Genomic DNA, 14,931 nt, shown 5'->3' on the forward strand with positions numbered 1-14,931 from the left:
TTCTGCACTGTGTGATTCTGTGATTCTGTGAAATGAGGCACCCTCAGCCATGGTCACATGTCTGAATTTAATATCACAGGTAAAGAAACCTAACGAAACAAAATGACAAGGGTGTTCCGACTCAAAGCAAATCATAAAGACCTCATCTCGGGTCAACACACAAGCACCAGTGATAAACCCGTGGTGTGCCTAAGGTGCCTTATGTTTACATTTCCATGTTCGACGTCTTGGTGCTGCCCCATCGCTGGGAGTGGCATCTGAGCCAGCCTGCTGACTCTGCTGTCCTGTTGGCCTCGATGACCTTGGCGGTCGTCCTCTGGCCCGTGAAGCCTGTGCTGGCCCCACTTGGGAGAGAGCCGCCAGTTCCACAGCTGGCATCTCCCCAGTCGTCGCAGCCTCACCGGATGCCATGGTCACTGGCAGAGGGGCGGAGGAGCTTCTGCCCTCATCCGCAGAGACGACAGGCAGCTGCTGCGCTGACGTGAGGTCGCTTCAGACCTTCCTGCTCACCTTGGGCTGGGAAACTTGGTGCCCAGACCATCTCCCACACTGGCACTGACCAGCTGAGGTCAATGCCGATGTGAGGGCTTGCTGGTCAGAACGCATCTCCAGGAAGCCCTGACGGGTCTCCTGGAGTAGCCTCTCCACGAGAGTCGCCACTCTCTCCATGGAGGACGCACGGCGCTCGGACATGTGGCTCATTGCTTCGGTGATCGCCCGCGTAGACTCCTCCACCACGGACACCAAGCCTAGCATGTATCTCCACCAGATGCTCCCGCACACCCGGCTGCATTTCCTGTGTCACGGACGACTCCAGAGACACATCATCAGGCACCAACTGAGCATGTGCCTTGCCCCCTGCAGACCTCCAACTGCTGGCGCCTGGGTACTCTCAGTCTCTGCCAGCTCCTCCTGCAACTGTGAAGTGCCCTCACCACTGTGCCCCAGGACACTAGCTGATGTAACTCCCACTGAGGTGCTAGTATCTGCACTGGTGCCTGCCTGGCAGAAATGGTGTGATGCTGGTGAGATTTCAGGCCCCTCAGGTGTGAGAGGGGACCTCTGCTGCTCCTCCTCCTGGCCCTGCTCCACTGATGCTGAAAGGTAGAACAAGGACATTGGATCAGTTAATGTGGAGACAATGTCAATGTGCATCCCTGTCCCCCCAGATCATTATGCACTCATCCTCCCATAAGCAATGGTCAAGCCATGTTGCAAAATTAAATCATTGAACATTCGAAACTGCTATGGCTCTTGGGAGAACAATGGTGACCTCACTGCTGGGCAAACATACCTGGCCGTGGCACCCCAGCCTCACCGACACTGGTGGACCTGGGCACATGGCGTCTCTCCAAATCCAGGTTCTCCTGCTCAAACCCGCTGAGAATGTCTAACTGTGCCTGGCCGCCGCCAGTCCTCACCCACTCTGCAGCATTATGAGCATTCTCCTCCTGAAAATGAGAGAAGAGCATTGATTTGTGCAAATTGCACATGGACTCTCTTCACGCATGGCCCACCCCCACCAGAGTGGGACATATCAGGGCTCCAGTGCCTCCTCACCCTGCTACTGCTGAACACTCACACAAAGGTGCTAGGCCTGTTCCCTACCTCCCCATGGCCCCTTGGCCACATGCTGCCTACATCACATTAAGCATCACACGGTATATCCTTCCATAGCAAGGAGGCGCAAGCATGTGGAGCACAGAGGGCAGCAGATCGGTCAGTGCCACTCCACCGTGAAGCTCCCTTCCCAGCATGTCATCACCCTGACTTGGACATGTCCTGCAGTTCAAGCACAGCACCCTAGGTGCAGCTCCTCCAGGTTGCCCCCAAAACAGTCATGTGGGCCTCAGTGCACCACATGCTGCGGGTGCAGAACCCATCTCTTCACCACCCTCTCAGGCTGACCTCAGCATGGGCAGTACTTGCTGACCCACCCAGCAAAGGACACATGCCGTCAATGATTCAATGTCGTCGCTACACTCAGACTTGAGGGTGCGGGGGGGGGGGAGCGCAACAGGGTGGAAAGCTGACCTGGGTTAAGTGACCAATGCCAACATTGTCCTCACCCTGCCAGAGCGCAACAGGTCATTGAAGCGCTTGCGACACTGGATCCAGGTGCGCCGCACCACATCGCGGAATCTCACCACCTCCACCACCTCCTCCCAGGTACGTTTCGTCATGTGGAGGGGGCCTCCTCTTCCATTCTTGGGAAACCAGCACCTCCCGCCGTGCTGCCACCTCCTCGAGGAGGGCAGCAAGGCACTTATCGGAAAAACGAGGGGCGCACTGGCCCCCCCCGCCCTACCCTCCGGCCTGGCCTGTCCCGATGGCCTACCCTCCAGACTTGCATAACCTCCATTGCCCCTCTGCAGAGCCCTTCACCCAGCCATTGCGAACAGCCTTTCCAAGGCTGCCAGGCCTTCCTCTATAAAGGCCGCTGGATCGCCATTTGACCCAGCGGGCTGAGCACGCCCGCCCACTCCCGCTATGCGTGGGAGTCATGAAGTATGCTGGGCGGGCCTTAATTGGCCCGCCCACATAAAATGGTGGCGCGGACATGATCACGAGCAGCGACTGTGTCCATGCTCTCCCGCTCCTGCTCCGCGCCATCCAGAAAATTCTGCACATATACATATATATATATATATAAATATAAAAGATACTCAGTTTTTGTCCAAACTGTTTTAATCGGTCAGTTTAAGGGGCGTGACTGTTGGTGGGTTTATTTGATCGACAATGCCTGGTGCACACAGAGGCATGTGCGGCACACACTGAGGACTGGAGCGTGTGATGCACATGCGAATGCCAACAGTTGGAGGTGGTGGTGGCAGGGTGGGGTTGTCAATGGAAAACAAGAATAGCAAAGGTAAGGAGAATCCAACAAGAAGGTTACTGAGGCAGGAGAGATTGTTTCTATGCGGACTGGGATGGGGTTGATGGGAATGGAATGGGATCGGGATGGCATGAGATGGTAAATAGTTTGGTTAAGAATTGGTTAAGAGTGGCAAAACGGCGGGGACAATTATTTGATACAGCTTATTATTTGAAAGCTATCCTTGGTGCTAAAAATGAAGATCCACTAGATTTGAATGAAAACATTTTAGAAAAGCTGTTAGGTGAATTAAAGGAATACATCAGCGTTAATTCTATCCATAAAGAAGATGAAACCCTTCAGAGTTCCCACACAGTCTAACACCAATGGGCATGCCACTGCTCAAATATAAACTCAAGGAAGGAGCAGTTATAATGTTGCTTCTTCTCTTTTTCTTGAGTTCTCACAGCACCACAACCTCCACCGCAGGTCGGGCAAGGAAGCAGGTCCTGAATCCAACCCAGCTGGAACGGGATCGAACCTCATGCTGTCGGCACCAATGTGATCCACGCTGGCCCACTGAGCTAACCAGCCCCGCTAAAGGGCTAAGTTGCTGTGGTAAAAAGCACTTCTACACACACACACAGTAGCTCAAAGCTATGGATTGTAATGATATAGGTTCAAACTTTCTTTCCATCACATGGCTCACCAGGAATCTCTCCCACACTGACCACCACCTGTCATTGGTATATGTTAGAAGGATTTACAAATTGATGATGTTTGGCTGCATTTTGAACACACCCTTAGTCATCAAGTCCTGAAGTGGGAATTGAACCCAGAGTTTATAACTCAAAGGCAGGGATGCTACCGCTGCACCACAAGAAGACCTACAACATTGCTACAAAACCTGAATCCTAAGCAAGGGCTTTGTCAGGGAAGATTGGCAATTAGGAAGTTTCTTCAATGACAGATGCTGAAATTTCTGGGAAATTTCAAGGAAATATAGGGCCGCAACTTCCTCGGAGTGGCGATCAGTATCGGGCCAGTTACTTACATGGATTTTTTTCAGAGCCTGTCTTCCCCAACCTTCCGGGCGGGATCCAGGCAGTGCAGCTCATTCCCAAGGCCAGCGTCGAGGTCCAGCTCCGTCGAATTGAAGGAGGGCACGCCCCATTTTTCACGGCACAAGCTGCCGTAAACCAGGTAGGTTTAACGGTCCCATGAAATTTAAAGGTCTTTGACAGGCCAGGAAGAAGGTAAGCGTCCAAGGTAAGTGGATAGGATTTGGGAGTTGTGGGGGGGGGGGATGTAATCGGAGGTCAGGGGTGGGGTGTTGGACCTCATGGGATGGGATGGTTGGGGGTGGTTGGTCCTCGGTGGAGAAGGGGTCAGACCTCTGTGGCAGGTGTGGGGGGAGGGGGTGGGGGGGTGGGGGGGGGGGGGGGGCGGGGGTGGTCAATTGCCCTGCAAACCCTTACCTGTGAAAATCCGAGAGGGAATCGCCAGCACATCTTTGGGGTACCCCCTCAATCTGACGCTGGGGAGCTCAGAAGTTATGGCCCATAGGGTTTATTCCTCAAACGATATTGACCCATCAGATGTAAAACTGCTTTTTCAATTCAGGACAGAACAGTTCCCAATTAAATTTTCATATACCATGACTATACACAAGTTAAAAGCCAGACTCTCGACAAAATTTGTATTTATGTTCCTGGTCCTTGGCAAATAAGATCAGGGAAAAATGATAAAAGGCACATTTAAAGGCTCTTTATCTGAATGCACGTAGAATTTCTAATGTCTTGGGTGAATTGATAGCACAAATTGGTGTAAATGAGTAAGGTAATGGTAGTCATTACAGAGACATGATTACAAAGTGACCACGATTGGGACCTGAATTTTCAACAATATTTGACATTTCAGAAGGAGAGGAACAAAGAGAGGTAGGGTAGCACATATAATCAAGGATGAGATCAGGACAGTAGTGAGAAATGATCTTGGTTCGGAGGATCAAAATGTAGAATCAGTTTGGGTGGAGATAAGAAATAGCAAAGGAAAGAAGTCAGTGGCGGGAGTGGTTTATAGGCCCCCTGACAGTAGTTACGCTATAGGACAGAGTATAACTCAAAAAATAATGGGTGCTTGTAAGAAAGGTACCGCAATAATATTGGGCTATTTTAATCTTCATATTGATTAGACAGATCAAATTGGCAAAGGTAGTTAGGAGGATGAGTTCATAGAGTGTATTCGGGACAGTTTCTTAGAACAATATGTTCTGGGACCAAGCAGGGAACAGGCTACTTTAGTGTGTAACAAGACATGTGCAATGTTAATTAATGACCTTATTGTAAATAATCCTCTAGGCAAGAGTGATCATAACAAAGTAGAATTTCACATTCAGTTTGAGGCTAAGAAACGTGGATCTGAAACTAGTGTCATAGGTTTAAATAAAGGCAATTACAAGTGTATGAAGACAGAGTTGGCTGAAGTGGAATGGGAAAATAGAGTACAAGTATTTTTGAAAAAAAGACATGTTGTTCAAGCCTTTCGTCTTGAGCTCATCAAGACAATTCCCAAGAATACCAAATGTAAAAAGAACAACAATTACACTGCATGAGAAGTGCTGATTGATTGGCAAGTGGACTCTGATTGGTAAAGAAGTTGCCATGGAGAATGCACCAGTTAACTGACGACTGACAGCTAACTGCCAAGCTTTGTTTAAATTTAAACCAGGCAGATTGACTGATTGGTCAAGACATTGCCCTGGGGAATGAACCAGAGAATGTCTGTTGCCTATTTGTTTAGTTCAAAAAGGCACAATGTGTGTACATATTCTTTCTGTCTGCAAAGGACAGGACTCTGTGTATACTAGCACCCATAAGTGAGCCACATTGCTAGCCTGACTGATAATCTTAAATTGGTTATCAGTGTATTTTTTAGCATGCAGAGGATTGCGGAATTAGATCTAATGTTGGCCGCTATGTTTTGAGTTTTACAAGCACCAGCTAGTTGGGTATGGTCACTATCTTGCCTGTTGCGAACAGCTGAAAGGACATGCTGTTTGATATGATCCCCCGGTCTTTGGGACATACGGCCAACATAGCATTACATCAGCGAAATCCATACACCACATTACTCATTTGTGTAATAGGCAGAACGTCTTTTTGGCTTGACGGCGACCTCCTGTTAGTGGTGAATACAAAGTAACAGCGTAAAACGGCTAGCTTTACCTGTTGCTCAAATTTCTGAGATACCTTACCCTTTCAGGGTAATCTGAGGTAGACTGGGCACTTTTTGGGACTGAAAGTGGCGGCCTTAGGCACATTCATGATCGGCTGAGTGGCCTGTTTCTGTGCCGTAACGTTTATATGGTTCTATTCATGAGTTTGTGTAATATACAGCAAACAAAAACCTAATCAGGGTAGTTATTATCTCTCAGGTTGGCTTTGGTGTGCCCTATTTCAGCATCAACCTTGCACAGTGAGCAAATGGCTCAGGCCCTATTTACGAGGTTGCCAATAAGGCCAATCTTGGCCCCATCCACACTGCTAATTAAAGAGGAGCAGGCAAGTTCTTCTAGTGCCCTAATCAACAGTTAGTGTTCAACCAACATCACCAAAACAGATTTTCTGATTATTAATCTCATTGTTGCTTGTGGGGCCTTATTGTGTGCCAATTGGCTGCTGTGTTTACATTGTTAGCTCCACGTTGATTTGGGACTGAGTGTTTAAACACATGTAGAGTTCCGCCGACTTGTCTAGTTAAGTTTTTAATATTAACAAAGAGCCCAAGGACAGTCGTCAACAAATAAAGATTTGTAAGAGTTTGCCTGCAGCCATTGCAAAGGAAAAGTGGTGTTACATCACTTCTCTTAAAACAAATCCACACTGAGATTCCTGTGTTGTGCTTTGAAATTAATCATATTATCACATTAAAGTATCAGCTCAATTGATCGGTGATGTCAGTCATTCATCCAATTTGGCAGAAGAGTAGCAGCCCTTCTGTGCCAAGAACCATTTCGAAAAGGTTTTACAGTTTATTACAGAAAAACAGTAGCAGGGTTGTGGTACTTACCAAGTGAATATATGGCACAAAGTAGCCCAGGACCGCTGTGGCGATTCCAAAGGCCCAAACCCTGTATGTTACCTTCCTGAATACTCTCAGATTTAGGTATCTCCTGCATTGGTGAAGACAGTTCAGGGTTCCTGTTGCATCAGGCTTCAGTCTTTCTTCAGCAGAGGGCAAAGGTAACAGAGGTTTATATGTCAAGGATAAAAGTATCTGTATGAACATGAATACACTGAGAATCTGCAGCGTGTGAGCTAGGCCCAGTATGTCACCAATATTCGCTAAGAAAAAAGGCATAGCGGTGGAGAACACGCTGCTGCCAGCTGTCATCACTCCATTAGCGAGGCCTAACCGGCGTCTAAAGTAATGGCCAAGAATGACTAGTGAAGGCTGGAAAGCAAAAGATGATCCACATCCAAAGACAATTCCATAAGTCAAATACCTCAGTTCCAGGGACCTGTTGAAAACAATGGAAAAGTATATTACAGCAGATAACTTGACTCCTAATATGGAAGGGCCCGCTCCTATTTAATGTCAAAGGTTCCCCCCCAGATCAACTTACTAAACAGATTTCATTTTATAGAATTGCATGATGGAGAACCCATTCATTTACAGGAAAAAGGAGAAGACTGACACCAGCTGCCCTACTCCACTTGAACCAGTCAGCCAGGATACATAAAATAAGGAATTCATGGAATGTTTCTGCAAGGTGCCCAGAATGAAAATATCAATTCTGGTAATAATTGATATGATTAAATTATCAAATATTTTTTCACTGTGTAGCCAATAGCTGCACCACATAATCTTCATTGGCTCCAGCATGGGATAATTGGATCTTCAACTTGTGTCTCACAGACTATTAAAGAAGCTGAAGAATTTGAGCTAAATTTATGGTATTAAAATCACCCACTGTGAACTGGGACATGCATTCCAGGATTTGATCCTTTGCCATCTGAAGTCTTTTTTTATTGATTCACGGGATGTGAGCTTCGCTGGCTGGGCCAGCACTTAATGCCCATCTTAATTGCCCTTCTTGAAAAGGTTCTTGAAAAGCCTTCTTGAACTGCTGCAGTCCATGTGGTGTAGGTACACTAACAGTGCTGTTAAGAAGGGAGTTCCAAGATTTTGACCCAACGACAGTGAAGGAATGGTGATATATTTCTAAGTCAGGATGGTGAGTGACTTGGAGGGAAACTTCCAGGTGGTGGCGTTCCCATCTATCTGCTGCCCTTGTCCTTCTAGGTGTTAGTGCCGTGGATTTAGAAGGTGCTGTCTAAGGAGCCTTGGTGAATTCCTGCGGTACATCTTGTAGATGGTACACACTGCTGCTACTGTGCGTCGGTGGTGGAGGGAGTGAATATTTGTGAATGTGGTGCCAATCAAGTGGACTGCTTTGTCCTGGATGGTGTCCAGCTTCTTCAGTGTTGTGGGAGTTGCACTCATCCAGGCAAGTGGGAAGTATTCCAGCACACACCTTACTTGTGCCTTGTAGATGGTGGACAGGCTTTGGGGAGTCAGGAGGTGGGTTCCTTGTCGCACGATTCCTAGCCTATGAACTGGTCTTGTAGCCACAGTATTTATATGGCTAGCCCAGTTCAGTTTCTGGTCAATGGTAACTCCCAGGATAAAAGCAAAAAACTGCGGATGCTGGAAATCCAAAACAAAAACAAAAATACCTGGAAAAACTCAGCAGGTCCGGCAGCATCTGCGGAGAGGAACACAGTTAACGTTTTGAGTCCGTATGACTCTTCAATAGAACTTAGTAAAAATAGAAGAGAGGTGAAATATAAGTTGGTTTAAGTGCGGTGGGGGTGGGGGGTGGTGGTGGGACAGGTAGAGCTGGATAGAGGGCCAGTGATAGGTGGAGATAACCAAAAGATGTCACAGACAAAATGACAAAGAGGTGTTGAAGGTGGTGATATTATCTAAGGAATGTGCTAATTAAGGGTAGAAAGCAGGACAAGCAAGGTACAGATAGCTCTAGTGGGGGTGGGGTGGGGTGGGGTGAAAGAATCGAAATAGGCTAAAAGGCAGAGGTAAAACAATGGATGGAAATACATTTAAAAATAATGGAAATAGATGGGAAAAGAAAAATCTATATAAATTATTGGAAAAAAAAAGTGGGGGGAATCGAAAAGGGGGTGGGGATGGAGGAGAGAGTTCATGATCTAAAATTGTTGAACTCAATATTCAGTCCGGAAGGCTGTAAAGTGCCTAGTCGGAAGATGAGGTGCTGTTCCTCCAGTTTGCGTTGAGCTTCACTGGAACAATGCAGCAGGCCAAGGACGGACATGTGGGCAGGACAGCAGGGTGGAGTGTTGAAATGGCAAGCGACAGGGAGTTCTGGGTCATGCTTGCGGACAGACCGAAGGTGTTCTGCAAAGCGGTCACCCAGTCTGCGTTTCGTCTCTCCAATGTAGAGGAAACCACATTGGGAGCATCGAATGCAGTAGAATAAATTGAGGGAAGTGCAAGTGAAATGCTGCTTCACTTGACAGGAGTGTTTGCGCCCTTGGACGGTGAGGAGAGAGGAAGTAAAGGGGCAGGTGTTGCACCTTCTGCGGTTGCATGGGAAGGTGCCGTGGGAGGGGGTTGAGGTGTAGGGGGTGATGGAGGAGTGGACCAGGGTGTCCCGGAGGGAATGATCCCTGTGGAATGCCGACAGGGGGGGTGAAGGGAAGATGTGTTTGGTGGTGGCATCATGCTGGAGTTGGCGGAAATGGCAGAGGATGATCCTTTGAATGCGGAGGCTGGTGGGGTGATAAGTGAGGACATGTTTCTGGGAGGGAGAGGAAGGTGTGAGGGTGGATGCGCGGGAGATGGGCCGGATACGGTTGAGGGCCCTGTCAACCACCGTGGGTGGAAAACCTCGGTTAAGGAAGAAGGAAGACATGTCAGAGGAACTGTTTTTGAAAATGGCATCATCAGAACAGATGCGACGGAGGCGAAGGAACTGAGAGAATGGGATGGAGTCCTTACAGGAAGCGGGGTGTGAGGAGCTGTAGTCGAGGTAGCTGTGGGAGTCAGTAGGCTTGTAATGGATATTGGTGGACAGTCTATCACCAGAAATTGAGACAGAGAGGTCGAGGAAGGGAAGGGAAGTGTCAGAGATGGACCATGTGAAAATGATGGAGGGGTGGAAATTGGAAGCAAAATTAATAAATTTTTCCAGGTCCAGACGAGAGCATGAAGCAGCACCGAAACAATCATCAATGTACCAGAGAAAGAGTTGTGGGAGGGGGCTGGAGTAGGACTGGAACAAGGATTGTTCCACATACCCCATAAAGAGACAGGCATAACTGGTGCCCATGTGGGTACCCATATCCACACCTTTTATTTGGAGGAAGTGAGAGGAGTTTAAGGAGAAATTGTTCAGTGTGAGAACAAGTTCAGCCAGACGGAGGAGAGTAGTGGTGGTTGGGGATTGTTCGGGCCTCTGTTCGAGGAAGAAGCGGAGACCCATTAGACCATCCCGGTGGGGGATGGAGGTGTAGAGGGATTGGACGTCCATGGTGAAGAGAAGGCGGTTGGGGCCAGGGAACTGGAAATTGTTGATATGATGTAGGGTGTCAGAGGAATCACGGATGTAGGTGGGAAGGGACTGGACAAGGGGAGAGAGAATGGTGTCAAAATAGCAAGAAATGAGTTCCATGGGGCAGGAACAGGCTGACACGATTGGTCTGCCGGGACAGTCCTGTTTGTGGATTTTAGGTAGGAGGTAGAAGCGGGCCGTCCGAGGTTGGGAGACTATTAGGTTGGAAGCTGTGGAAGGAAGATCTCCAGAGGAGATGTGGTCAGTAACAGTCCTGGAAACAATGGCTTGATGTTCAGTGGTGGGGTCATGGTCCAGGGAGAGGTAGGAAGAAGTGTCTTGAGTTGACGCTCAGCCTCTGCGAGGTAGAGGTCAGTGCGCCAGACAACAACAGCACCACCCTTGTCAGCAGGTTTGATGACAATGTCAGGGTTGGACCTGAGAGAACGGAGTGCAGCAAGTTCAGAGAGAGACAGGTTAGAGTGGGTGAGAGGAGCAGAGAAATTGAACTCCCAGGATGTTGATAGTGAGGGATTCAGTGATGGTAATGTCATTGAGCATCAAGGGTGATGGTTGGATTCTCTCTTGTTGGAGGTGGTCATTGCCTGACACTTATGTATTGCAAATGTTACTTCCCACTTGTCAGCCCAAGCCTGGATATTGTCCAGGTCTTGCTGCATTTGGACAAGGACTGCTTCAGTATCTGAGGAGTCACAAATGGTGCTGAACATTGTGCAATCATCAGCGAACATCCCCACTTCTGACCTTATGATGGAAGAAAGGTCATTGATGAAGCAGTTGAAGATGGTCGGGCCTAGGACACTACCCTGAAGAATTCCTTCAGTGATATCCTGGAGCTGAGATGACTGGCTTCCAATAACCACAACCATCTTCCTTTGCGCTAGGTATGAATCCAACCAGCAGGGAGTTTCCCCCCTGATTCCCATTGACTCCAGTTTTGCTAGGGCTCATTGATGCCACACTCGGTCAAATGTGGCCTTGATGTCAAGGTCAGTCCCTCTCACCTCACCCCGGTGTTCAGCTCTTTTGCCCATGTTTGAACCAAGGCTGTAATGAGGTCAGGAGCTGAGTAGCCCTGGTGGAACCCAAACTGGACATCTGTGAGCAGGTTATTGCTAAACAAGTGTCGCTTGATAGCACTGTTGATGACCCCTTCCATTACTTTACTGATGATCGAGAGTAGACTGATGGGGCTGTAATTGGCCAGGGTTGGAGTTGTCCGGCTTTTTGTGTACAGGACATACCTGGGCAATTTTCCACATAGCCAGTTTGATGCCAGTGTTGTAGCTGTACTGGAACAGCTTGGCTAGGGGCGCGGAAAGCTCTCCAGCATAAGTCTTCAGTGCTATTGCCGGAATATTGTCAGGGCCCATAGCCTTTGCAGCATCCAGTGCATTCAACCATTTCTTGATATCACGTGGAGTGAATCAAATCGATTAAAGACTGGCATCTGTGATGTTGGGGACCTCCGGAGGAGGCCGAGATGGATCATCCACTCGGCACTTCTTTTCACTGCTGTGATGGGCTCCTCCCTCATCGAGGAATGGGATATTTGTGGAGCCTCCTCCTCCAGTGAGTTGCTTAATTGTCCACCACCATTCACGACTGGGTGAGACAGGACTCCGGAGCTTAAATCTGATCCGTTGGTTGTAGGATCGCTTAGCTCTGTCTATCACTTATTGCTCATGCTGTTTGGCACACAAGTAATCCTGTGTTGACACCACATTTTTAGGTATGCCTGCTGCTGCTCCTGGCATACCCTCCTGCACTCCCCATTGAATCCTGCCTTGATGGTAATGGTGGAGTGGGTTATATGCCGGGCCATGAGGTTACAAATTGTGTTCGAGTACAATTCTGCTGCTGCTGATGGCCCACAGCACCTCATGGATGCCCAGTCTTGAGTTGCTAGATCTGTTAGAAATCTATCCCATTTAGCACGGTGGCAGTGCTACACAACACGATGAAACGTATCCTCAATGTGAAGGCAGAACTTCATCTCCGCAATGACTGTGCAGTGGTCACTCCTACCAATGCTGTCATGGACAGATGCATCTGTGGCAGGCAGGTTGGTGAGGATGAGGTTTTCCCCCCCTTTTCCCCTCCTGCTGCAGACCCAGTCTCGCAGCTATGTCATTTAGGACTCGGCCAACTTGATCAGTAGTGGTGCTACCGAACCACTCTTGGTGATGGACATTGAAGTCCCCCACCCAGAGTACATTCTGCATCCTTGCCGCCCTCAGTGTTTCCTCCAAGTGATGTTCACCATGGAGGAGCACTGATTCATCAGCTGAGGGAGGGCGGTACGTGGTAATCAGCAGGAGGTTTCCTTGCCCATGTTTGACCTGATGCCATGAGGCTTCAAGGGGTCTGGAGTCAATGTTGAGGTCTCCCAGGGCAACTCCCTCCCGACTGTATACCACTGTGCCGCCACCTATGCTGGGTCTGTCCCGCCAATGGGACAGGACATTCCCAGGGATGGTGTCTGGGACATTATCTGTAAGGTATGATTCCATGAGGATGACTTGCTTGACTAGTCTGTGAGACAGTTCTCCCAATTGGCATTAGCTCCCAGATGTTTATAAGGAGGACTTTGCAGGGTCAACAGGGCTGTGATTGCTGTTGTCATCTCTGGTGCCTAGGTTGATGCTGGGTGGTCCATCCGGTTTCATTCCTTTTTTGTGACTTTATAATGGTGTACAACTGAGTGGCTTGCTAGGCCATTTCGGAGTCAACCACATTGCTGTGGGTCTGGAGTCACGTGTGGGCCAGACCAGGTAAGGACGACAGATTTCCTTCCCTAAAGGGCATTAGTGAACCAGATGGGCTTTTATAACAATTGACAATGGTGGTTTCTTGGTCATCATCAGACTTTTAATTCCTGATTTTATTGAATTCAAATTCCACCATCTGCCGTGGCAGGATTCAAACCCAGGTCCCCAGAGCATTACCCTGGGTCTCGGGATTACTAGCCCAGTAACAATACCACCAAGCCATTGCCTCCTTTATCCTGCTTCTAAACCTGCTTTCCCCTGAAATATGGATTTGAATATTTATAACCAGAGGCAAAAATCAGTCTCTGCAATTAAGCAGGGCTGAGGAGTGGGGGATCGAGGTGGGGAAAGTGGAGGTTTGACACTGATGTATATACATTTTTAAATGGGGTGGATAAGATGCTTTGAAGTAAGTTAGGATTCTAGGACCAAAAAAAAAATGTAGATAAAAATTAGTGAAATATAAATTTAAAACATATATTAGGTTGTACTCATTGCTCAAAAAAGTGACAAACGTTTTGTAATAATCTGTTCAACAGATGGTGGAGCCATACACATTAGGATTTTCAACTTTTAGACGGCACTTGGGCGAGTTGAATGGTCCTTTCTCGTCTGTGACAGTTCATCAGTTCCTAAGATTATCTTATTCTGCTGCACTAATCACTATTCCACACAGCATTGGGTCTAATTCAGCTGCCTACAGTACTGATAATTAACACCTCTGAATTAATATTTACCATGAACTGCAAATTTTAAATTTCAACTGCTGTAAAATTTATTTATTTAGGTAACAAGAACAATTTATACCAGTGTACACAATTAGAGCTAAGCCTATATTTTCTGAGTCTGTGCAAGCACATACCAGAACCTTATGGACTCAGAAAATTCACCTCCATTCAGTCACAACCTCCTCTCACTGTCAAATGTACAAGTCACACGTGAAGATAAATCATATTCCTATTCTTTAGTATGTTAACCAAATACCATTGTAAGCCATTATGTTATGGGCCTTAGGGTGTCAATTCAGTATTGCAAGATGAGCTATCCTTCAATGTGCAAGCAGAGCATTAACAATACTTATTACACTGAACTTGTGTTCACTTGAAACACTCAAGAAACTGGTTTATCCAAAGGAGTAACTACTTAAAGCATAAGTATCATAACAACATCACACAAAGTCAGGGATGAATTCCAAACAACACAATACTAAGATTGACTTGAGCACAACATCTAGGTTAACACTCCAATGCAGAGCCGAGGGAGTGCTGCCTTTTGGATGAGATGACGGCCTCTCATGAATCACAAAAGGTGAGTATGAAGGTACAGCATGTAATTGAAAAAACTAATAGAATGTCATCATTTATTGGGGGTGAAATTGATTACAAAAGTGGGGAGGTTATGCTTCAGTTGTACAGGACATTGGCGAGACCACATCTAGAATACTGTGTACAGTACTGGTCTCCTTTTTTAAGGAAAGATGTCAATACGTTAGCAGTTCAGAGAAGGTTTACTAGACCAATACCAGGAATGGGCGAGTTGTCTTATGAGGAAAGGTTGGACAGACTAGGTTTATATCCACTGGAGTTTAGAAGAGTAAGAGGCAACTTAATTGAAACTTTTAAGATCCTGAGGGGTCTTGACAGAGTGGATGTGGAGAGGATGTTTCCTCTTGTGGGAGAATCTAGAACACCGAGCCACAGTTTAAAAATAAGGAGTCGCTCATTTAA

The 14,931-nt window shown here is 47.5% G+C and overlaps 2 protein-coding genes across 2 annotated transcripts in view; one reads left to right on the forward strand and one right to left on the reverse strand.

Moving 5' to 3' along the window:
- The window catches only part of slc16a2 (solute carrier family 16 member 2), a 122,149-nt gene that overhangs the window by 15,473 nt on the left and 91,745 nt on the right, over positions 1–14,931 (reverse strand). The window contains exon 4 of the mRNA XM_078547566.1: positions 6,887–7,337. Within this exon, the coding sequence (XP_078403692.1) occupies positions 6,887–7,337 (451 nt within the window). The remainder of the gene's footprint in view (positions 1–6,886; positions 7,338–14,931) is intronic.
- The window catches only part of LOC144684044 (uncharacterized), a 30,887-nt gene continuing 30,441 nt past the window's right edge, over positions 14,486–14,931 (forward strand). The window contains exon 1 of the mRNA XM_078547759.1: positions 14,486–14,512. Within this exon, the coding sequence (XP_078403885.1) occupies positions 14,486–14,512 (27 nt within the window). The remainder of the gene's footprint in view (positions 14,513–14,931) is intronic.

This window comes from Cetorhinus maximus, chromosome 8 (genome assembly GCF_964194155.1).
Source record: "Cetorhinus maximus chromosome 8, sCetMax3.hap1.1, whole genome shotgun sequence".
Lineage (NCBI taxonomy): Eukaryota > Metazoa > Chordata > Chondrichthyes > Lamniformes > Cetorhinidae > Cetorhinus > Cetorhinus maximus.